The sequence below is a fragment of the Poecilia formosa genome, unplaced genomic scaffold (genome assembly GCF_000485575.1).
Source record: "Poecilia formosa unplaced genomic scaffold, Poecilia_formosa-5.1.2 Scaffold95, whole genome shotgun sequence".
Lineage (NCBI taxonomy): Eukaryota > Metazoa > Chordata > Actinopteri > Cyprinodontiformes > Poeciliidae > Poecilia > Poecilia formosa.
Window position 1 is genome coordinate 263,863 of NW_006800034.1, and position 23,882 is coordinate 287,744.

A 23,882-nucleotide genomic window follows, 5' to 3' on the forward strand; every position below is an offset into this window, starting at 1 on the left:
ACAGTTTTTCTGTTATGAATAAAAATAAAGCTCTATCATGTTCTACATTTTTGTTTTGAATCTTTATTGAAGGTCATCTTTCTTGTGATATTTCCTTTTGTTTATTTCAATCAGTGGCTGCAAACTGTTCTTATTCGCGGTGAAAGCTGTTCAACAACAAACACGGACCTGTGAACTAATTTGAAATCCTTTGTTTAACTCAATAAAGCAGACTGGATTCAATGCATCTACGGCCCGAAACACGCGGGACACCGATGTACGAATCTGCAGCCAGAAACTCCCTAAAACCCTCGGAGCACAGCTGGAGAATCAGTTCAACCTGTTCCCTCCCAAACTTCCTGGAAAAAAAAAAAAAAAAGGCAGATTTTTTCTGATGAGTAACAGGGAGGGTTAGTCACTCGAACGGGACAGAAAAAAAAATGGCTTCGACAAACAGCAGGATTTTAAATTTGCTCCGCAACTTCCAGCTGGAATCTCCTCCTTCTGCTACGTAATTTCCCTCCTCTTTGTGGCTCAACCTCAGCCTCCCACCCCTCATCCCTTTACATGCTACAGCTGGGAAGAAAGGGGGGTGGAGGGGAGGGGAAATGAGGTCAAGGATCATGTTACTCCTTATACTCTAACCTCCCTCCTCTCTCCCTCACTCAAAACTTCATTCCATCACTGCAGCTTCCCCCCGTTTTACCCCACCCTTTCCCGTGCCCTCGGCCCGGTGCTAATTGGTAAATCTGTTGAACCATGCCATCTCCAACAATGAGGCACCTGGAGCTCTGTCAAAACAAGTTCCCCTGCGCAAACGGCCTCCAGTGTTAATGCAGCGGCGTGCCGAGCTGCACAGTCTGCTGTCGCCCTGCAGAATGCAGATCAAGCCGTCCGGGGGAATTTGTCAGAGATGAGCACGCTCTGACAGCCGACGGTGGGAGTGGTTCGTTAGGAATAAAGATTAATCATCAGCAGTGTATCTGACTCTTGATCCTGGTTCTTTGTGCAAGACAGCAATTAGAAAAATCTTACTAAGACTGATGAGTTTTTTTTTTGTTTGTTATGTTTTGTTTGTTTGTTTTCAAAGCCTCCACAGGTCAGCTCTCTTTGTTAAAAGGGAAACATCATCGTCTCGCTTCACCCTGACAAGCCGTCATCCAAGACTCGAGTCACACCTTAGGCTCAAGGACGCTGCGTCCACACCAGCGCAGACAAAGGTGTGTTTGTAAGACACACACACACACACACACACGCACACACGCACACACGCACACACACACACACACACGCCGAAAGACAGACCGGCGCACCCAAAGTTGATCCTGCCAGACCTTGTCAAACAAGTTTTAGCAGAGACGGAGGGAGGGAACCGAAGCATCAAGTCGACACGAGGAAAAGATTGTTTTTTTTTCTGTCTATCAAACGTGATTTACCGTCTTTCTTGACTGGTTTTTCTTTCATTTATTTAGTGTTATTTACAGGCAACAAAGGCCCCGGCAGAGTGTGCATAATCAACAAGCAATTGATTAGTCAAACAATTGGAGTGAGCCCTCCAGAAGGCCGCAGTGGCCTCAGAGGAGATTAAGCCTCCTCTCTTCTGGGTTTTGGTAATGCCCGGCCTATTTCTGGCTTCACAGTGCCTGACTGAGGCGAATCCAAACAAGGCTTACTGAAGTCCCTCAGCATGTCAGCGTGGCGGCACTAAAAACAACAGCTAACCTTACCTTGGGGCTCCGCTTTTTGATTACTTTGAGGGGTTTTAAATAGATGCAGGGAAAACAGGAACCAGAGAGGGACATTCAGAGTCCAACACGGTTATCTGGACTCTAAATCTTCAACCAGTGGATGTAAACACTCCAGTTTAGTGCGTCTTTGTGTGAGGAAAACTCTGTTAGTCAGTTTGTGTGAGGATACAGGGCCGTTTTTGAAAGCGGCTGCATAAAAAAAATAAATTAATAAAAAACAGGTTTTTGTAAAAAGCTTTGTCCTATAAAAGGATGTCAATAAGAAATGGTTAAGACATGACAGAAACCAAGCAAAGACAAAAACAGTTTGTTTTCCACCTGCTGTCACATTACAGCCACAGACTTCAGCGCATTGCACTGGGATTTTACGAGACAGACCAACAAAAGCTGGTGCATGAATCAATGAATCACATGATAAAGGAAATAAGATTGATAATTACTATTTCCATGATTGTGTTTCTCATGTCTCTCTTTCTACGACAGACCGGATGACAAAGGTCCTGCCCCTTTGTTGAAGGAAAATTTTAGTACAGACTTCAGTATCTATTTTATTTATTGCTTCAGCTGTTTTGTTTATTTATTTTGTGGATTTAAAATGTCTTCCATTTATAGTGTTAAGCATTCATTAGAAATGAAAGTTGAATAATATATGACAGGGTTTACTGCATTACTGTCCCGTCATTATACCAATTATATCATCATCATTATTTCCATTGCATTGCTTGAAAATGTTCTCAACACAACAGTATCGTTTGTTGCAATAACTTCTGGAATAATTTATTGCCCAGTGAAATTTGTGACCATGACAGGCGTCGTTGTGAAGTAAAGTCAATGGGATGCATCTTTAACTTTTTGGAAAAAAGTCGAGGCTTTACAGATTGACCATTCACTGAGAGAACAGCTTTTCAGATTGGACAGAGAGCATCTTGAAACAGATTTTCAACCTGATTTAGATCTGGACTTTGACTGGGCCATACTAACATAAGTATATGCTTTGATCTACACCATCTCATAGTAACTTTGGCTGATCGTCCGCTAGACTCTCCAGTCTTCTGCAGTCTGTGTTCCTTCGTAATGATGTTTGTTCACTAATGTTCTCTGGAAAAACAACCGAGGCCGTCTCAGAACAGATACAATTACACACAGCTGAACACGTTTAGTGTCTTATTTGGACCAACTGTTTCCACCGGTTCTTGTTTTAAGGTATCAAAGTGAAAGGGGCAAAATAAAACCATGACGCACTTTTTTGTGTGTTGGTCTAAAAAAAAATCCCAATTAAATTCAGCGAAGTAATGTGACAAAAAGTGGAAAAGTTCAAATGATAAAAAAAATACATTTGAAAGGCCAAATAAAGCAATAAATGCCTTAACATCCAATGAAACATCAATACAGTTATACACATTAATAAATGCATTATCAGCACCATTCATCATACATAAACATTTGAGTTCTGATTTCACATAATAAGGCATTGCAGACATTCAGTAGCATATAAACAGCAAATCAGCAGCAATGAATGATTATGATTGTCATTATCACGATTTAAGGTTCTTTTCATTCACTACTTTTGCCATTTTAAATAATCAATAAATAATCAGTTGGTAATTTGAGTGCATAATCAGTCAAATGAAAAAAAAAAAAAAGCATATTATTTTTGGAATTCAAAGGTCTCTCACCAAATGAAATTGGTGAAGGCTCAGATCTGACTGTCCGGGGAATTCCCAGCAGAAGGGCCCCTGAAAGGCAAAGACGGACGTTCCCAAGTCACACAATTATATCAGCTCTCCATCTCTCCTTTTTATTTCTCTCTCAATCTCTTTCTCTCTCTCTCACACACACACACATACACACAGGCGCACACACAGCTCTGCATACAAACTCAGCAGAAGGTTTTATGCAAAAAGAAACATGTTCGCATTGGAAAAAAATAAAAAGCTGCATCCCCTGGCTGTTTTACTAATTTAAGCTACCACCTCGCCCATGCTGGCTCAGCTCTCGATGGGCTCCGTTAGAACTGGTTTTACACAGGGAAAACGGGAGTGTGCTGGCTCTCAACTGGTTTTACAGTTGCCTGGTTGTTAAAACAACGCTGCGCTTTGCTGAAACACTTCACCTCCTCTGTGTGAACAAGGATGCCTCAGCTGCACTAGCTGGCCAGATTCTGCCTCAGTGGCACAAGTTATAATGTCAAAGCTTCTTTAATCCCAATTGCATGATGACTTTTCACATACCAGTTCAGAACATGCATAAAAGAAATAGATGTTTCAATTTGGCAGAGGGATATCTGAGCTTTAACTGTCCTGTAGCTAAAAGGAAAAGATGAAATTACAAACAAATGACAGAGGACAGGAGAGGGGGAAAAGAAGGTTGAGACTGAAAACAAAAGAAGGGATAAACTAGTGAAAGTCAAACAACATGCAAAGGGAAGCAACGGGGCTTTTTAGTTTACTGAAGGGCTCTGGTACCCAACAGCTACTGTGCACTCAGATCACTGGGTTTTTCTTCTACTCGTGTTGACCCTCGGGCCAGCGAGATAGCTCCTCATAAAAGCTAGTCAGTAAACACTGCGGTTTACTGGCGCGGCGCGTGCACGCGAGCAAATATCCATTATGCCGTTAAAGTGTGTCCAACACAGACTCCCACATGCCCAACCCTCAGCAAGGGTTAGCTTAAGTTCATGGGGGGTTATTTAGCAGTCAGCAAGGAGACACAACAATAACGCTAAAACACACCGCTTGCGTCCGGCTCTTCGCGGTACGATCCGATTGTTCCCATACATACGGACTCCGACTCGAGTGTCCATAACAGGACCACCGGACTCGTGAGATTGAGCATTCAGGCATGTTCCGGAAATCCCACCGGAATTAAAAGCTTCTCAAACAAGATCACTTTTTCCTTTTTTTTTGTATTTCTGAGCTCCTATCAGGGGCAAGTTCACTGCTCTTTAGGCTAGCAATAAGTTTTAGTTTGTCTCACTTCCTGTCTCACTCATAACCTGCGGTCAACTTGCCACGCACTTTCGACCAAAACAGACCCCAAGTCTTTCTTGGCTGGGCAGTCGGAGTAAATCTTTATCTCTGAGGCCTAAAAAAGGCTAACAGATTATCAGGTGTCTTCACACCTGATAATCTGGTAGACAACTAAGGAGCACCATCAGATTTTAGCAATTTCTCTTTTCTCTTTGGCAGATGAGCCATTTTTCCCGCTAATGCTAGACTTGCCATTTGTTTTGGTTGTATTTACCCAGAATGCCCTGCGTTATTTTTAACTTTCTGCTTCTTGAGTAATTTCAAGTCCGCTTGGCAGTCTTATATACATTCGGACGGCACCAGAGTTTACCTCAACTGAACCGAGAACTAGCTCAAAACACATGCATGCCACATTTTTCCAATTCTTATTTGTAAACAAAGTCGGAACACATTATTGTCTTTCCATTCACCATAATGCAACACTTTGGACTGTTCTGTCACATAAATGGGTTGGAGACAAAATGTAAAAAAATATGAAGAGTACGGATACTCTGTCGAGCATTTTAGAATATTCTAAGATTCTCTTTAAAGTCAAAGGAGAAGAAAAAAAAAACAATCTGCAGTCGGTTGTTGTGGGATTGCTGCAAAGTGAGCCAACACTGAGCGGATTGTCTGTGGGAATGAGCCGCCATCCAGACTACTGGACAGATACAATGACCGAGGTGCTCTCATTCTCATTGTCACGGTTCCCGGGGCTGACGCCACGTCTCGTCCAGGCCGATGACGCAAGCGTGGCCCTCTCCAGCAAGCGCCCGAAGCCGGAGGAGGCAACAACGCCGAAACAAACTGGTCGATAAGAATAAACATGTTATATAAAATATGCACACGCACACAAAAAGACCCTCTATCATCACATAATCCTGCATGCTAAGTGTATTTCTGGTTTCAAAATTGGAGACAACCATAAATAAATTCGTGGGATGTGAGCCTTCTTGTGCAGCAGGGGATGGATGGAGGGATGCATGCACAAACAGAAGACAAAAAAGAAGGGAGGTGGTTACTTGGATGAAGGCTTAAAATGCAGCAGGAAAGAACAGCTAAAGGTCAGCAGAAGTTAAGGACAGAAAGAGCCTGTAAGGTAAAGGCGGCGGAGTCGGGACGGGTGCGTGGGTGGCGCCTGTTGACCATGGGGGTCGCTCATTAACAACAGCGAAGGCTGGGCCTCCTAGAGTCCCTTGCAATTGTCTGGCCAGCCCAGGTGTATGGGGTATTCAGACCACAGGAAGCCCCCCTTTTCATCCCCTGCTACTCAAGGATGGATAGAGAAGTGGTCCCAGAAGGTGAATGTGATCCTGCCTCTTTTTTTATTTTTTTTTTTTCCCTCCCAGAGTCGGAGTTCTTTGACCCACTACAGGAATCCACAGTCATTGTGATGAGTCTATTCTGAATGTTTAACCAGGACGCTGCTCTGTTTTTCAGCCTCTCTCTCCTGCACTGCAAGAAAACACAAAATCTCACCAAGGATTTCTTGTCCTGTTTCCTGTGCCAATATCTTATTTCACTGGAGACAAAACTAGCTTATAAGTAACTTTTTAGCAATATACAGCAGCTTGTTTTAAGTAAATAATTCCTTAACAGTAATTTAGAAAAGAAGTATTTCCACTGTCATATTACTTTACAATCAACAAGACATTTTTCCCATCTTTTAAGTGAAATGATCTACTAGAGGAAGGAATTATTTACATAAAACAAGCTCCTATATATCTTGCTGAAAAGTTACTTGTAGGTTAGTATACTTGGATTGAGACACACACTAGGCCAAAAACACTTGGTAAGATTTTGTGTTTTTGCAGTGTGCACACATTCCTCTGGAAAACAGGTTTGTCTGAATGGAAATAAAGTGGAGGTTGTCGAGGCTCAGGCGGGAGGTCCGGCACACCGTAAAAACGAACAGATTCCATCACTTCCTCCATACTAATTACGATACACTTCGAGCAAACACCCTCTCTCTCTCTTTCTCTTTCTCTACATCCCTCCAAAGCCTATGCTTCACTACCTCTGACACACACACACACACGCAGACACGCACACACAGACACACACAGTAAGGTGCAGTTGGGAAATGGTTAACACTCCAGCCGTCCCCTGCTGCCAGTGAAAGCCCACAAAACAATGGAGACATTGTTTGGCCAGGGCTAGACTCTAGACTCCAAGGCTGTGCATGCGTGCGCGTGTGTGTGTGTGTGTGTGTGTGTGTGTGTGTAGGAGAGGGAGAAATCAGTGTGTATCCTCTTAAAGCAGGGGATGTCTTTCCCTCTCAAAGCTTAAAATACGAATTAAGTTGCTTTCATACCTTTTCTTTAAGCTAAGGCAGGATCTAAAAAATCAAACCAACTTTGATCACATGACTGAGACGAGATCCTCCTTCACCTCCCCCCCTCTGGTCACATGACATCATGACATCACCAACACAAGCCTGGACTCCTGCTGAGGCCGCCGCTGTGTTATTGTTGATGATATCAACACACGCAGCCCAAGTTCGTAGATTTACTAAACACTCTGATTTGGCTCATTGTCTCGCTGAGTTCGTGCTATACAGACTCGCCTCCCTGCAAAAGTATTCACACCCTCTTGGATTTTTCCACATTCTGAACTGCAAAATAAAGTCCTTTATTATGATTTCATGTGATAGAACAGCATTACATGCCTTTGTCTTCAGGCCTTTCTTACTCAAACGCCTATATGGAATTTCATGTCAGCATAAATCAAGCTGTTTTGTTTCTGGCCTCACAGGTTTATTACAGCATGGTGTCTGCATGTCTCAGCAAACCAAATTTAAGACTTTTTAAGACCTTTTTTAATGCCCTTTTTTAATGCCCTCTTGAATGAAATTTAAGACAAAAAAAACTATAAATGCACGAGATGTTTGGGAGATCCTTCTGTAACACAATCAAGCAAAGAAGAAACTGAGATTTCTGGGATGTTTGTGGCTCTTCTCTACAGCCTTAACCCTGACAGTGCCAAACTTACCAAAAATTTTATTTTTTCTGTTTGCACCAAGTCCTGTATGGGACGACAACAGTGGCAAAAGTGAACATCGTCCAGCCAAATGGAGATAAATTTGTTTTTACCTATGAAAGGCGCAAAAAAAGAGGGAGGTAGCTAGCTAGTATCAGTAGCTTCAACCACATCAAGCCACAGAAAATGTCTGACAAAATGTAATACCTGTGATAAATGTATTTAAGGTTAACATACATTTTTGAAATGAATTTAAGACATTTTAAGTTCTTAATTTTAGACAGACAAAATTAAGACTTTTTAAGGATGCGCAGATGCTCTGTACAGAAATGGCATCATGAACACCATGAACACATCACGCAGGTTCAGGGATGAAGTTGCTGAGAACCAGAATTAGATTCTAGAACAATATCCTAATCTTGGATCCTCTAATTGAGCCATGGACGCTCCAATATTAAAATTCAGGCCAACGCCGGCAGAAATACTGCCGATATTATATCATACAAAGTATATTTCCCTACTCTTTCAAATGACCACTACTCTGACATTATTCTTTACTTCAGCTAAATATATCCACAATCCCGCACTGGATCATTATCAGTATTTTCCCCAAAAAACACCACAATGACATTTGTTATTTATACTCTCCACAAATCTGGCAAGATGAACCACTGTTGGAAACGGTAGCAGATGGTGGTGGCAGCATTATCTCTTGCAGGGATAGCCAAACCTTAAGCAACCAGCAACTTCGCAGCCCAAAACAGACACACCCCAAAAGACTAACTGCACCAGAAGGTGATTCTATAAAATACGTACTACAAATGTATGCCACACTTTTCAGATTTCACAATGTGGATTGAGTCCAGTGTTATATATTTTTTTAAAGAACTAAACCTCAGAGGCCATAAAAGAACAGCTACATTTATATTAATTAAATTAGATACAGGTGAGGTTTATTTAATACTTGGTGCAATCAGTCCCCCTATCTTTAGGGGTATCGGAGTAAAATGAAAATATTATTTCCACGTGTTTTCACAGTCTTGTGTTGTTTCTATCACATTAAATCAAGTGTTTGGTAAAAATGAGAAAATGTGAAAACTATTAAGTAGTATGAATACTTTTGTGAATTATTAAGCTTTCCTTTGAACTAAATATGAAAAGCTGATGCAGTTTTCAACCTTTATCAGCCTAATTTATGTTTCAAACGCATCGAAAAAGGGTTTATTGGTGTACAGCGTCATGTCAACGCATGAACAAATACTCAGCACTGTTGATCTTTCCCCATAGGAGCTGCATGACACACAAAAATTGTTTTGCGGGCTCAACCTCCACACCTGCACATCAGTAGGTGGATAAAATATTGAATGATTTTCAGCCAATGGCACAAAAGTTCAGCAGCGGCAGGTCTTAAGGCTGCCTGCAGGGCGGTCGCGCACTTCAAAAAGGATCCAGCTCGGCCTCCTCCGAGGGGCACGGCAAGCCGGGGCATCCAGCGTGCCCTCGGGGAGAACAGCCATGATTTCCTCCTCTCTCTCTCTAAGCTGATCCTCCATCGTTCCCAAAACTGAGCTTTCCACACAGAGATGAAAACATTTGACTTCATATTTATTCCTCGTCTACGTCCGCCTTCGCTTCTGTTTATTAATGTTCCAGCTGTCTTATCGCTACCTGTGCAGCCTGCTCATGCTTCAGGCAGACGGAGGTCAAGGCACCTGAACGATTCGTTGCATTCGCAAACAAAATGGAGCTACTGTTGGCGGCCAAATCCACAGATAAGAGAATCATGCACCCCGAACAGTGAGACCTTTTTTTTTTTTTTTTTTTTTTTTTGAGTGGCACCTGCAGGATTCAACATGAGGTTGTCATTACGATTCACGGCAGCTGTCCTGCAGCTAATCTTTCCTTTTCTATATGTACGACAGCATGCATGATGCAAACGAGGGAAACATTGAAGCCCACTTCCCGCCTCAGCCAGAGGTGGATGCTGGAGCAGCTCGGGAGGAGCAGCCAACAATACGGGCAGCATTTCACATTCGGTTTCATCACTTCTACTAACAGGCAGTTGTGCGCCGCCTGTACAGCGCGGCGGCAACGCCTCTGATCTTAACCAGCCTGCGCATCAAACGCATCGCACAGAAGTGGGTAATAGGAGCGCAGACATTACAATAGTTTTTTTTTTTTTTTTGGTATTGATCAGTGTCATTATTTATTCAGGGTTATCTGTTTCACTGCTTTTGATTTGTTTATGTCTGTTTGGTAGTAAGGCCAAACAGAAGAGTTTCTACTGAAGAGAAAAAGAAAAGATGCCAATTTAACATCAAGCAGTTTTTCCTTCCACTCAACTTTCCATTAATATACTTGGATGCAACATCCAGAAAACCTAGCTTCTTTAGCAGTGACCTTGTGATTTGTGTGTTATCTGTTGATTTCAAAATTACCACCGAGGAAGTTTCCTTACCATTAAAGGGAAAGATCTGAATACGCAGAAAGATAACCAGAAATTTCCTTCCTGAAACTTTCTGCACATATGAGCTCATTATAAATATGGCTGCTCTAATTTTTTTGAAAGCAGAATGAGGATGAAATGAACACATCACATATCCTAAAAGTCAGAGCAATAGTATAAAACAGATTTAATGACATCATCATGTGAGCTGGGACTTTTGTTTTTCCCCCAACATCTCCAGAAATAACAAGGGTAAAAGGTATAAAACCACCAGCAACAACACAGAGAAGAACAACAAGACGCTTTGTCTGAGTTCCTCTTCCTTCTCCTTGAATAACGCTGTCATCGCCATTTCCTTCTCATCTTTAAACACAACTTTTGACAACATTTCTGTTTCAAGTACGCGTCGTTTCCCTATTTTAAGACGTGCTTCCTTAAATAGCAGGCGAAATACCAACAGAGGCCTCGATTTGCCGGCTTTTCGAGAAGGAATTTATAACAGACCATAAAAGAGGCTGTAATGATTGAATGTCAAATGTGACTCAGAGGGGACAGCGTGTCTCAATAGTGTAATCTGTGCGATAAAAACCACCACATCCTCCAGTGTGCGGCTCCAGAGCAGTAACGACAAATTAACGGCACGCTGGATGAAGAATGGGTCACGGGTTACCGCATGAGGGGTGCTTTGACAAGTTCTGTGCCATGGAAATTTTCATTTTCTTACATAAAAACAAAATAACACACAAAAAAAACATAAAATAAAACAGCAGCCGGAATTGCTCCGAGGCATTAATGGCCACATCAGATCTACTTCTCTATCCCCACACGTATTGATTTTCCTCGCTCTCGCCAACCAAGTGACCACAAACGTATGCCCTCCTTACGTTAAAACTTTTCTACCGACCTCTTGTAAACTTTCAGCCTTAAACTAAGCTGCCGATTTTAGTGTTGGCAGATATCGACATGCCTGAGGTACATGCTGTTATTTGCATGTATCGTCAGGGCAACCTTCCAATGCCATGGAAAGCGTGATCAATGATGGAGCAAAGCAACGCCCCCGCTTCCCTCACAGACAAGTGTTTTGCAGTCCAGCATTTGTTTATTCCTATTAAATCGCAATCAATTGTCCATAAAAATCCAGCTAATTGCAATCCTGACCTGAGAGTTATCATTCCAAGAGATTACAGACAGACATGGCTGGTTCAAAGAACAACAGGTGCGTCCGCCACGGAGTCTCCGCCGCTGCCACTCACCTCGTGATCAACCAGTCCACAACCACAAAGCCTTTCAGTGTCCACATGTGCACTTTTAGGAGAATTAGTGTGGCTTGGGTGTGTTAGTGGCTGTGATTTAGGCGAAACAAACACAAGTGTCCAGTCAAAAACAGACGAAGAAGGAGGGAGGGGGAAGCTTTTTCTTAGATGGTGAAAAAGGACCGAGCGGAGGATTTACTTACGACAATGTGTGCCGGTGACGGGGACCTGGCATCTTTAAGTGCTTGTCTACTCTGAAGACCTCCTGGTTGAACATCTAGAAGGGGCCATTTCATCTGTAGGTACTGAATGGCAGAAAGGAAACAGAATGGAAAGAAAGAAAACAAAACATGTTAACAATGCAAAAAAAGGGGGAGCGGAAGAGGGAGAAGGGGGAGGCAAAACCAAAAAGTAGTAGGACAAAACAAAAGGGGAAGACATTTCTCGACAAGTGCACAGGGGTGTGAAAACTCAAAAATATGGAGACGCAAATAAAAACTTTAAGGCAGATGGAGGCGATGAGAATGGCCTGAAGCATGCATCTAAGAGTCGAGCAGGAGTGCACACAGAAGCTCCGTAGACTAAATAATGTATATCATTTTCTTTCAGAAATACAAAGCACATACTTTTACAGAGAAAAAGTGTAGAAAAACAACAAAAAAAATTAATTTACACCTAAGTGGCAGACTGGTGAGTTTAAATATGTCTGAGAAATTAAAGCAACGTCTTTTGGTTTCTTTTCCACGCCTTTGTGGTGACCTCATGTCATCAGTGTGACGGGTTTTACTGGAAATCATAAAACGAGGCAAAGTGTGGTCCCTCACCACGCTCCTGTGAGGCTGAACCACCTGACTGCCCCCATAAATGATTGACCTGGCCTCTATCTGAAGTCAGAATGTCTGCCATCGCCCCTCCCCACCCTGTTTCTCTAAAGACGCCTACACCAAGGGAGGAAATAAAATGAAACGAAACACAGATAAGCAGGAACAAGGGTCATGAGAAGCATCTGTCGGTAGTAATAACTGCTAGAACAATCTACAGCTGATGGCACCTTTTAATTGAATATGAATGTTTATTGAAATGAAATGTTATTTCTCACACTGAAGTAATCCGAATTGATTTTTAGCCACCGAAGGTCTGGTGTTGACTTTGCTACAACATGACGAGTCAAACTTTGCTTTTCAATGGCACAGCCACCTAACCTGAGGTAAAAAGGTCAAAGTGACCGTGTATAAAAAGCTACAGAGAAACAAGCTACCTGGGGCAAAAATAACAAATACTTAGATCTTTTAAGTATTTATGTGACCGAGCACAAAGAACGTGTGAAAAAAAACTTAAATGAACTTAAAAAAGGTGCAAAATGTCGATTTCAGTGTTAATGTTCTTAGTTCCACGCATGGAGTTTGAAATTAGTGGGGAAGATGCACCTCAACAATGTGCAGTTTTAGACAATAAGAAAGCTTTTGCTGTTACTCTGAATGGAAAAAAAAAATAAATTGCCATCCGTTTTCTATCAACAGCAATGCACCAGCTGCAAAACAGCCCCAAATCAGGAAGTATCCACCAGAACGAGTTTGCACCAGTCATCTTTGACATCGTTCTCGTCACCGAGGCTAAACAGATCAAAATTGTCTCACCTAACCCATATTATTTTTCTCTGTTATGAATTTAGAGTCTCGACGTGGTACAGCTTAAGAGTTTAGTCAAACTAGAAGGAGTTGATTTTAGAGCAATTGCTTCTTTCTTGGTCAACACCGTTACAATCCGTGGCGTTGTAATGTTTGGTTTATTGTGGATAATGACAGCGGATTGGAAGCAGTATTCGGTTAAAAATAGCTCAAAAGTGTTTGCCCAATTTATGTACCCAAATTCCATTTTAGATCTTTAATGAATTCCTTAGATTTCCCCTTTGTCTTAAGTAGAATGGATGCCCATTCAGAAATACAATAACTGAAGTTATGGGCCATAAACATCCGCAATTAGGCGGAATCTGCAAATAATTGAGACCCCCCTCTGAAACCACATATTTTAACAGTTAAAACAACAAATACACTTTAATATGCATTAAACTACCACACTACTACAGAAGCTAACATTAACAGTTTTCCTTTTCTTCACTCTTGGGTGGTACAGCCAATCAGCGCTAAGAAAAATGAATGGAAATGTGGATCGGCTATCTTGCAAACACCAGCTAATTGCGTATGAGGCATCATTGTGCCAAGGTGTTTCAGCTTCCCAAACTGCATTTTCTTTCGAAAACATTACATGTGCCCTACAAAATTATCCAATAATAATTTAGAGTTATGCTCCACGGATAAATATGTGAATACTGAACTGCAAATAGGCGTTGGTCCACCGTACTTGTTAAACCAATGAGTGTTGGCAAACAAATTACTTTCATGCTGGGACAGAGAAACTGGCAGTTGCAGTAAAACATGATTACTAATAAGTTAATCAACCTTTACTGGTTATGAGAAATACCTCCAGCACTTCTTACTAAAAGATTTAACTGAATGCATGTTTATTTGAGTAAACACATTTATTATGATGATTTTGATTGGAGAAAATCTGAAATTCTTTAATGTTATTATTCATGTAGTCTAATCATTCCCATCTTGCAAAAACACAAAAATTAAATAAATCAACGATAGCCCAAAATGAATATTCAAGCCGGAACTGTAGCTTTTTAAATTAAAGTAAAGCGCTGACTCATTTTTAGAATCCAGAGTATGCTGGTAGAAAAGAGAATAAGATTAAGGTCATTAGCAACCAAATGAAGAAACATGACCAATCACTGCTGTCAGGTAATTAATGCAGTAGGGCAGCAGGCCCGTGTTGTAACCTCTGTGGCACAGATACTCATTAAAAAATTTCAAGACAATGCAACTAAAGAGCTGTGACAGGCCTGAACTCTGAGCTGCGTCTGTAACGCTGGTCAGACACAAACTTTTGGATATGATCAAAAAAAAATCTGAAGGGTTCTTTCTTCTCTTCCCATCATTTCAAAACCGTTTGGTGACTTGCCAAGGTGTTGCGGTAATGACTTGAGTAGCTTCTGTTACATTTCGCCATAATTATTGTAACCCAGGATCACATGTTGGCACTCGGCGATAAAAAAGTTTAATAAATTGTTGTCCATTCCTCACGCGATCAATGAGGTGCAAGGGGGAAGCAGGGCTTAATTATCCGGGGACATTTGGTTTCTTTGTGTTGCCATCTTTGCAAAGGTGGTCACTACTTTATACGAGTGTGTTCCACTTTGCGTGTGTGTGTGTGTGTGTCAGAGCTGGCTGGAGAGCGAGTGTGTCACGACCCTTTCTGAGACTGTGTTTAAATCAGTGGTAATTAGCCAAGAGTTCACTGTGGGGTGCCTGCCAGTGGAAGACGCTGGAGGGAGTTATTGACTGCGTGTCCTCAGTTACAGCCCTGGCGCGGAGAAAACTGCCTGCTGCCGGGTCGCTCTCCAGCATCGTTTATGACCCAAAGACGACTTTTACTGCACCAGAACTGTTTATGCTTGTTTGTATGTCTGTATGAGTGGAAAAAGGAAAACTTGTAAAAGCTCCTGTGGGTTTTTCATTAACCACTCCCCCTTTTACCCACACTAGGCAATAATTGCTAAGAGTAAAAGAGGAGGGTGACTTTTTTACAGCAAAAAAAAAAAAGAACAGGAAGAGGAGAATGACAAAGTTGTTATATATGAGGTAATTCAGCACGGCAGAGATGCACTGACATATCACCCTCTCACTGGAATCAGACGATTTTTACACTTAGCGAAAACTGGTCAGTGATTGGTCGATTAGGAATTTTAAAGTCTTATTATTTTTTTTTTCTATTCAGTAATCGAGCTAGTGTTACTGAGAAGGAGACTCGGAGTTGGCCATTTTACATTCACTGAGGTAATTACATATGTAGCACACATACATTCAAGATAGGAAAGTTATTTTCTAGAGTTGTTATGGTCCTAGGCTTTATGAGGCTCTTCCTCTGTGCAGGTGTTACTGACCTGCTGATCCAGAGCACAGTATTTAAGGACTCCTGACGCGTGTGCTCCCAGACCTCATCTCCTCTCATCATGCGCATTTACCTTTGTTTTCGCAACTCACAACTCCCATCTGCATGCACACAACACATCCAAGCATTTGCATTACACCACTGATACTGTCACCCACCTTCCATTGTAGTTTTTCTTAATATTATTATCCATATTAAATATTCACTTTCCGAAACCTTTAACCATGGTCTCCTGTTTTTGTTATGATCCTAAGCCAGTTTCAACAAATTGGGGGCTCATCCGGGAAGCACTACAGCAAAGCAGTTAACCAGATTAACCAGTTTCTCTGGATAATCTTCAAGAAGACTTGAGTCTAACTATATGCTGTGTAACATCCTCAATAGGAAATGCTGGAAATCTTTTGGACATCTTAAAAGCATATATTTATAAAGCTAACCCAGTTAGCCACGCTAACCATGCCAGACACCAATACAAGATGCTAAAAACAGATAAAAGCCTCAACTCTTGTAACAATTTTGTCCTTGTTTTGAAGTCCAGCTCAATTGACGAGTTGCGTAATACAAACTGCTCTCCCTAATGTCTGGCATCTCCTTATTTTACATAAATATTTTGACTAAAATCAACATTAGGAAGTCAGAGCTTTAAGAAATCCCTGACAGGAAACAAATCACATCTCTGATCAGTGCAACTCCATAATTCACATGTAGCAAAAGTTTTGCAATGTCATGTTAATATGTGCTGACAGATGCAGATCCTGAAACACTGCTCCACCTGGGGGAAGAGGTGAGGAAGGAGTGTGAAGGTGACGCCCAGACACCTCCTCAGTGTTAGACCAATTGATAAGTGAGACGAAGGATGCCGGAGCCCAGATAAGTGGCTCCACCTCAGCCTTAATATTGCAAATGTTCTCACACACTAGGGTTTTATAGGCATGTCGAGGAAGACGGAACCTTGGCAAGCACTGTGTACTTCCAGATCAACCCCCTCCTGGCTCCCACCCACCCGTCTGGCCTGCTAACGGACGCACTGGCTGGGCTCGAGTAAGGCCGCGACCTCTGACCCCCTCCCTCTGCTTCCCCACTCAGCGACCTGAAAATTCTCCTGCTATGAGAGGGGGCCCCCCATGTAACTCAAGAGCCATTCCAAAGTGACAAATTGCTCCGGAGTTCCAGGATAACTCTCTCTCTCCCCGCCCCCAACTCCACCCATACACAGACACTAACCAGCCCAAACCCAATCTCTCCCCCCCCAACAGGCCTCCCCACCCAACGAGAGCCAACCAGTAGCTATGCTTTCACAGCGCCGCTTCTTCCTTCTCCCCTCTCCTTTTCAGACTTGCCTCTCGAGGTTGTTCTCTTTCGCCCATGCCCTGCAGCCCCTCCTTGCCTGGCCAGCCTCACAATGGGAGCTGAATGACTCAATTGTCTCTTATGAAGTGAAAGACAACGAAGTCCTTTAAATCCTTACACAGGGATGAACTCACCCCCACCGTCCCAGTTCTCCCATCATTTTCAGTTAAAGGCATATTTAATAAAACTCAAACTCCTCGTCTTGTCTTTGACCCAAACCCAAATGAATGCTCTTCCCAACACAGCCTCAAACAAAAGGTCAAGCTGAAAGACTTTTCTGGAGAACCAATTCCCTCTACAGTCAGTGCAGCTTTGCTGAACTTGCAATTTATGTTTCACCAGATTTCCTTTTTCATGCCGGACCCATCTACAGCTCACTGCCACTGGCGTGTCATGAGCCACAGTGTGTTAACTCAGACCAACACTGTCTGGCATCACAGTGAAAACAAGCCAGGCCTCTTGTCCTGGTCACTAGCAGAGGGGGAGGCTGGATAGGGAGCAAAGCAAGGCCATCACTTCACCTATACACATACCAGTTTGTATCAAACTGGCACTGAAACAATTCAATTACCTCCTAAAGTATTTGCCTGTCTGTGTCTGACAATAACTCACTGCTACAATTTCTGAAAAAAAAAATACAATATAAGAGTTAACACCTCTTTTTTGAAAAATAACCAAAGTTCATTACAACCGATCTCTTTGTGCAAAATTCAGTACTCAGTCATTCATAATGAGAATGAGCATGTAATCATGCTCATCCATTAACATAAGCACTGTATTTTAAATATTGTAGTGCTCATGTCACGTGAATGAATTTGTAAAAGGACTGCAGTGTTCTAACTTTTTAAACAAGAAGCTCTAAGCCTTTTTAAAGGCAGTCTCAGGTGTTTCCAGATGTCAACTATTCAATTTAAAGTATTTGCTGTTGGTGAAAGCATTGGCAGACTTAAATTGCTGAGCGTTTTAATAGTAGGCAATCTGATAAAATCACATCTACTTTTCCAGTACTGAACCCACTGATCACAGATTAAAGCTGAGGGAGTAAAAACGTTCACACCCAGTTTTCTAATTTCTGGCGAATGCAGTGGCCACAAGATCTTCTCAGCCTGTTTGTTGTCCCCAACCAGCTTCTTTCCAATCAAGCCCCCATCTGATGTGCTTATCACATGCTGCCTGACAGGCAGGAGCGGCAGCCGCTGCATGGCTTGTTCGCTTTTGTTTTGGATTAGGAGCAAAGAGGGCTTCAGACCAATCAAACAAACTGAGGTCCAAATGTGCCAATGTGGCTGGCAAACACTGGTCTCCTCTCCAGCGGGCGACCAGTGGAAGAACGATGAGCACCAGTGGGGACTCGCAGTCATGTGAGAATGGAGCGGAGAGAGTTATAGAAAAAGCAGACAGCAGCTTTGGTTTAGAGTCAGCATATGGATGCTGGGTGTTGCTCCAGAGAGGCCAGGGGATCTTCTGGCCATCTGTGGCTACCCCTCCATGTCATTCACACAACATAGCTTTATACATTCAGAATAACCCCCCTTTATCTCCACCCTAACACACTCGACATGCACATTTACTTACTCACACCTGAACAACAGAACACACCCATATTTGACAAACTCCTGGCCAAATGGCCCAGCTGGAGAGCCCCATAGAGATTGGATTGACAGCTTGCAGATTACACCAATCAAACTGCTACTATAAAGAGCTTTATTTAAGTCTGGAAATGATCAAGGCTTGTAAGATGAGCCCATTCAAAAGCTCAGTAAGTAAACAGCTAAGAGCTTAAAAGATTAGTCTATCCAGTTTGACTACAATTTTATCCCTTGAAAAATGAGAGCTGAGCATATTGTCTCGATCTGCAGCAGATAATGCTTATGGTCTTTGTTGTCACGCACAGGTGCAACTGAATAAGCAAAAGCATTCTTAAGCAAATAAAGCAAACAGAAGAAGGTGAAAGTAATTATTTTTCAAATGAGGTAGAGAATCCTTTTTGTTAAAAGTTTGAATGTGTTGCAAAAGTATGACCAGCCTGTCAACTTTTATGCGGTTGGTCACACGCCAATCACAAACTCGATATGGGAATTTATGTAACAGACACAAATTAACGAATAATTGTGAAGTGGAAGGAAAACGATGGTTTACTTTCACGATGTTGTACAAATAAAAAGCCCCCTGAAAAGTAAGACATGGATTTGTACTCAGCCCCGTTCCTTCTGACACCCCTAAATACAAACACAGACAGTGATCCGAAATATGCAACCAGTGGTACCAATGGAGTGTCTCAGATTGTACCAAATTCATAAATCACAATGGCTCAGCCAAAGACCAGACATAAATTCAATTAAAAATCTGTGCCAAGACATGAAAGTGTCTTGGCACATGGAGAGTGTTTATGTTTACAAACACTCCCCATCTAATCTACCTGGCCTAAAGCTGTTTGGCAAAAAGAAATTGTTAAAACGTTCAACGAACAATAAACACTTGCAGCTGTAATTGGAGCCAAATGTGGTTCTCCAAAGTATTAACTTAGATGGGTTAAATATACATAGATCCCACACTTTTCAGATTTTTGTTTGTAAACAACGTGAAAAACATTGGAACATTTTCCATCTACTTCATAATTCTGCAATACTTTGTGTTGCTCTGTTACAAGAAAACCTATAAAATATATCAAAGTTTGTGGTTGTAACATGACCACAAGAGTTCAAGGGGTATGAACACACAGTTGGGTCTCATGCAGGATTTGTCTTTACAAGAGTGAAGCAAATAAAAGCAGTGAAAGAATTCCTTGATAAAACTGAGAGAAAGTTAGCCAACACTAGAGGGCCCATCACGGATCCTTTGGTTCTACTAATGCACATTTTATGAGTAAATATTAAAGGGGGGAAAAAAAACTGCCCCACCTGCTCTGATAGCCAGAGGCATTTTGCAACCAGGAAAATAAAAGTGAAATGTGGGAAGGCCTGGGGTTTGCTTGCCCTGGGGCGGGAAGGGGGTCCGCTGGGTCCGTATTTACTCCAAAGCCAGAACCGCTTGGGGGTTCCACCGGCTCTGGCAGTGCTGGGGCTGCCGACCTGAACCGAAACCTCACCTCCAACCTCCTTTGCCGGCAATCTCCATCTCAACCCCAAACTCCCTTTCTCTTCTTTTTTTTCCCCCCAAACAGAAAAAACGAACTTGATGCTTTCATAGAAGCATGTATTTTCGCGAGGGTGGGTGGATGGGGTGGTGGGGGCACATGTGACCTTTCTTTTCCCTTCCACCAGACCCAGAGTTTGCATGCCCTCTAAAATGAAGCTGGAGACGCAGGTTTGTGCAACTGCTATTGTTAAAAATATATCAGAGCGTTGTGCAGCCTTTGAGGGAAAACAGAAGTAGTACCGTATTTTTCGCACTATAAGGCGCGCCTTCAGTGAATGGCCTTTTTTAAAACTTTTTTCATATGTAAGGCGCATAGAATAGGCACTACAGTTAGGGTTGCCATCCGTCCTGTATTGAACCTATAAGGGACGTGATTTGTTCCGTACTCTACAAATGTGGATGTGTAATAGTAAAGAAGTGGTCCCTGAGTACTTTATATAGTAGGCTGCCCCAGTCATTGTTTCACTCACGGTGTTGGTGTTACGATATTGTGCCCAACGGCTTTTTGGGTAACACAGACCAACCGACACGATGCCGCCGCAGTCTCTGTCTCTTGCTGGTGCCTTGGTAACCCTAGTCGAAGCACCCCCAGAGGGACCTCTGATGAATGTCTAAAGCCACTTTGTTGACATAAAGAATGTCAACAAGACCGTCTGACTCCGGTCAGCGAGGAGAGCTTTCCCGACTGGGCCTGGGCATGGCCGGACGATGGTCACCCTTCTCCGTTCGCACACAGCATGTTGGTGGAGAACGTGGTGCTAAATGACCTGCAGACGACCTGATTCTACAGTCGGTAGATAGATAGATCATTCAAACTTTATTAACAAACCAGCGTTCTGACAACTATCCCAGCATGCACCGCGCGCTTCTTCTTCTTCTACGGGTGAAAATGAAGTCGGCAGCTGCTTACCGTAGTTGCTAGACCTGTTGTGGCTCAATATTGATCCATATATAAGGTGCATCGGGTTATAAGGCGCACTGTCAGCTTTTGAGGAAATTGAAGGTTTTTAGGTACGTCGTATAGTGCGGAAAATTCGGTACTTAGTTTTTAGCTTATATGTTTCAGTGTTGTCCTTTCGACATGTTTCCATGGACACTTGACTTTTATCAAGCCTGTCCTGGTAGTTAGTTTTGCTCTCTTGAACACCGGTCCATGTGATAAGCAAGGCTCCACTCTGACACTGTTTACTTAGCAGGTGTGGGCAAATGTGCTGTTCAAACACCAGCTGATTGACCGAGACGTTTCAAAGGATTGCACAAGGCAAGGCGACACACTTCTTTATGACAAATGTTTACCAAAAATGGGCTCTTGCTCTTTTTTGACATTAGATGCATTTAAGCATAAAGGACATAAAAGGCCCAAACCCCAGAATGCACCAACTTCCCAACAGGTTCAGAAAGAAAACAGGATTCTATGTCTGACTTTTGCACTGCTCTGTCTTTACCACTGTCCAGAGTCATTAAGAGTTCCTCTTGGTTGCTCTATAAATAATGGCATGGGCGGTGGGGGCTGGAGGTCTGTGGGGGGCTGGTAAAGGCCAGAGTTGGTTGGTCTTCCACCAGTCTTGCTAATGAACAGTCAGTCTGAAGCATCATGAGCTGCAGCAGAATGACATTTCCTTCAGGTGTTTCTCTTGTTACCCAGAGTTACAGTCACAGATCTGTTCTGAGTGGCACAGATACTAATAAAGGCTGAGCTCTGTGGTGCTTTCAATAGCTTCCACGATGGCTGGGACAACAAATGGCCAAACATACTCCTTAACTGAGTTGTCTTAAAATGCTTAAGGTGGTAATCGAAATGAAGTAACAGAGTTGACGGGTCCATATCAAATATTTTTGTGAAGAGCTTATTTTCGTCTATTTAAGGGCCACCTTTAATATTCTCTGATTAAAACGTAGATAATAAAAACAAAATATGGAGTTAAAACAGTGCTTACATTTTTGTTTAATAATAACATAAAGACAAACAGTATGATTTAATGAGTCCAAGAGCCACATCCTCTGTGAAAGGGATAAACTTCATCATTCAACAAAAATTATGGAATAGAGACGGTTTTTACTGTTGATGACAATTTCCTGTTTTGTTTTTGATTTGCCAAATCTGATACAATCTTTGTTTGAGCAGAGTAAACATTTGTTTCAGGGATCATAATTGGTGTAATTGGCGTAGTAAATTTCCAACCAGTCTTTCATGGGACGTTGCATATCGACAATGCTTCGATTTGTAGCCACAATTGATCAGATGATCACCAGTCGGAGCCAGTCAAGAGGAAAACTAACCAATTTCAGTTACTGGCCAATTATCACTTATTGCATCACCTATCTGGACGTTTGACTCCAGATAGGTCAGAAAGAAATGGAACACAGAAATGTTCACTCTCTCACAAAACGCATCACAAAGTAAATATGGCGTCCATTTAAATAGCTTCTTAAATCTTGTTCTTAGCTAACATTGAGAATTCTTCAATCAACATCCCCACCAAAGAGCAATTCCAGCTAAACCTCAAAGCACTGTTTTGTTTGGATTACTACAAAGAAAAATTTTGACTTTCGGCATTTCAAATCGGTCAGCTAAAAATTGTCTGATTTGGGTCACCAGTCAATGTCTCACTGCATCTCTGCTATTATTGCCCAAAACTATTCCACTACTGTGACTACTATATCCCAAACGTAATCAACTAATGCTTGCATGCCAATAATACCAGTGAAACCCTTCTGAGATCGAGCCCTCTACACAGTGAAGACCAATATTGAGGTGAACAGGAGTGTTTCCAGCCCAAGGTGTGTCAGAGACCCCCCGAGGAACGGTGATTGGGAAGAAAAAAGGTTGGGAAACCCATACACTTACTACACACTTACCTTTGTTTGCAAGAAAAAGGCTCAGGGGTGTACAGAGGAGAACTAAAAAATTGTGAACAGCAGCTGAGCTGCGCTGAAGGAGAAGGAGTAAAGCCGACTGCAGCGCCCACATTCTGCCGGAGAGCGCTGCGTTTGCTATTGTGCTAGAGGAGAGCTGAACGCTGCCCTTGATGTTGGGTGTCTGGTTTTGTTCCGCGAGAGTTCACAATGAATTAGTTAAACGGCAGACTGGATATAAGGAAGCTACGAAACATGCCTCAGAGGGAGAGAATGTGTACACACACAGTGGTAGGCTTAACAAAGACTTCCGATATTCTGAGAGCACTGCGCGCTATCACACAATTCCACCTACGCGAATTCATCAATCAGAAAGCAGCACGTCGAAGGAATCACATGCATATACCAGCAGACAATTAATATGAAGAGGAGAATCATACGAAACAGCTGGGTTTTTTTTTTAGCCTCGTTCATGTGTGCATGTACGCCTTGAAGCAGTTCAGCCTCCATATTCATGAGGCCCACTCCCTCAGCATACGTACAACGCAAGATTTTAATGGTTTCAACCCAATAAAACCAACCTAAACCAAACAACTCGGATAATTCGTCTTCAAGCTATCTGTTTTCTGTCGGATTAGCTTGTTAGGGTATTTACAGTGATGCTGCAAAAAGATCCCACAGAAGCAATTACATGCTCACTCACACAGTGGGGTAGCGCTGCTTTGCCACGGCAGCTTAATGAATAAATAAGTAATAAGGACTTGGTTATTGGAGCTCATTAAAATGGCTGATGCTCCCAAGATGGAAAAAAAGACCTGAAGAGGGTCAGGTGAGGGTGGTGGTGCAACTAGCGCTAGGTCACCCCCGCCACTACCAAAACCCACCCAACCCATAGATGACCTGACCACGAAGCCCCCCACTCTCACCTCCAAATCAACTTGGCTGTTTTGCACATCTTCATGAATCTGCACACACACAGCTGCAACCACATGCTCAGAAACACACACGCACCTCTCATAGCTAATTACCACTTAGCTCAATCACGTGGTGATCCGGCCATAAGAGCCCCTCATCCCCCCTCCCTCCTGCCTCAACACAAACAGCAGCACAC

At 42.5% G+C, this 23,882-nt stretch overlaps 1 protein-coding gene across 20 annotated transcripts in view; it reads right to left on the reverse strand.

Moving 5' to 3' along the window:
• The window catches only part of tcf7l2 (transcription factor 7 like 2), a 105,973-nt gene that overhangs the window by 56,779 nt on the left and 25,312 nt on the right, over positions 1-23,882 (reverse strand). For 11 of the 20 annotated variants that reach the window (XM_007558231.2, XM_016674434.1, XM_007558233.2 and 8 more), the window contains exons 4-5: positions 11,617-11,718; positions 3,404-3,463 (exon numbers count right to left, since the gene is read on the reverse strand). The exons of 3 other annotated variants lie outside the window; for them this stretch is intronic. In XM_007558231.2, the coding sequence (XP_007558293.1) occupies positions 3,404-3,463; positions 11,617-11,718 (162 nt within the window). The remainder of the gene's footprint in view (positions 1-3,403; positions 3,464-11,616; positions 11,719-23,882) is intronic. 6 more of the 20 variants (XM_007558237.2, XM_007558232.2, XM_007558235.2 and 3 more) reach the window with 1 other exon arrangement.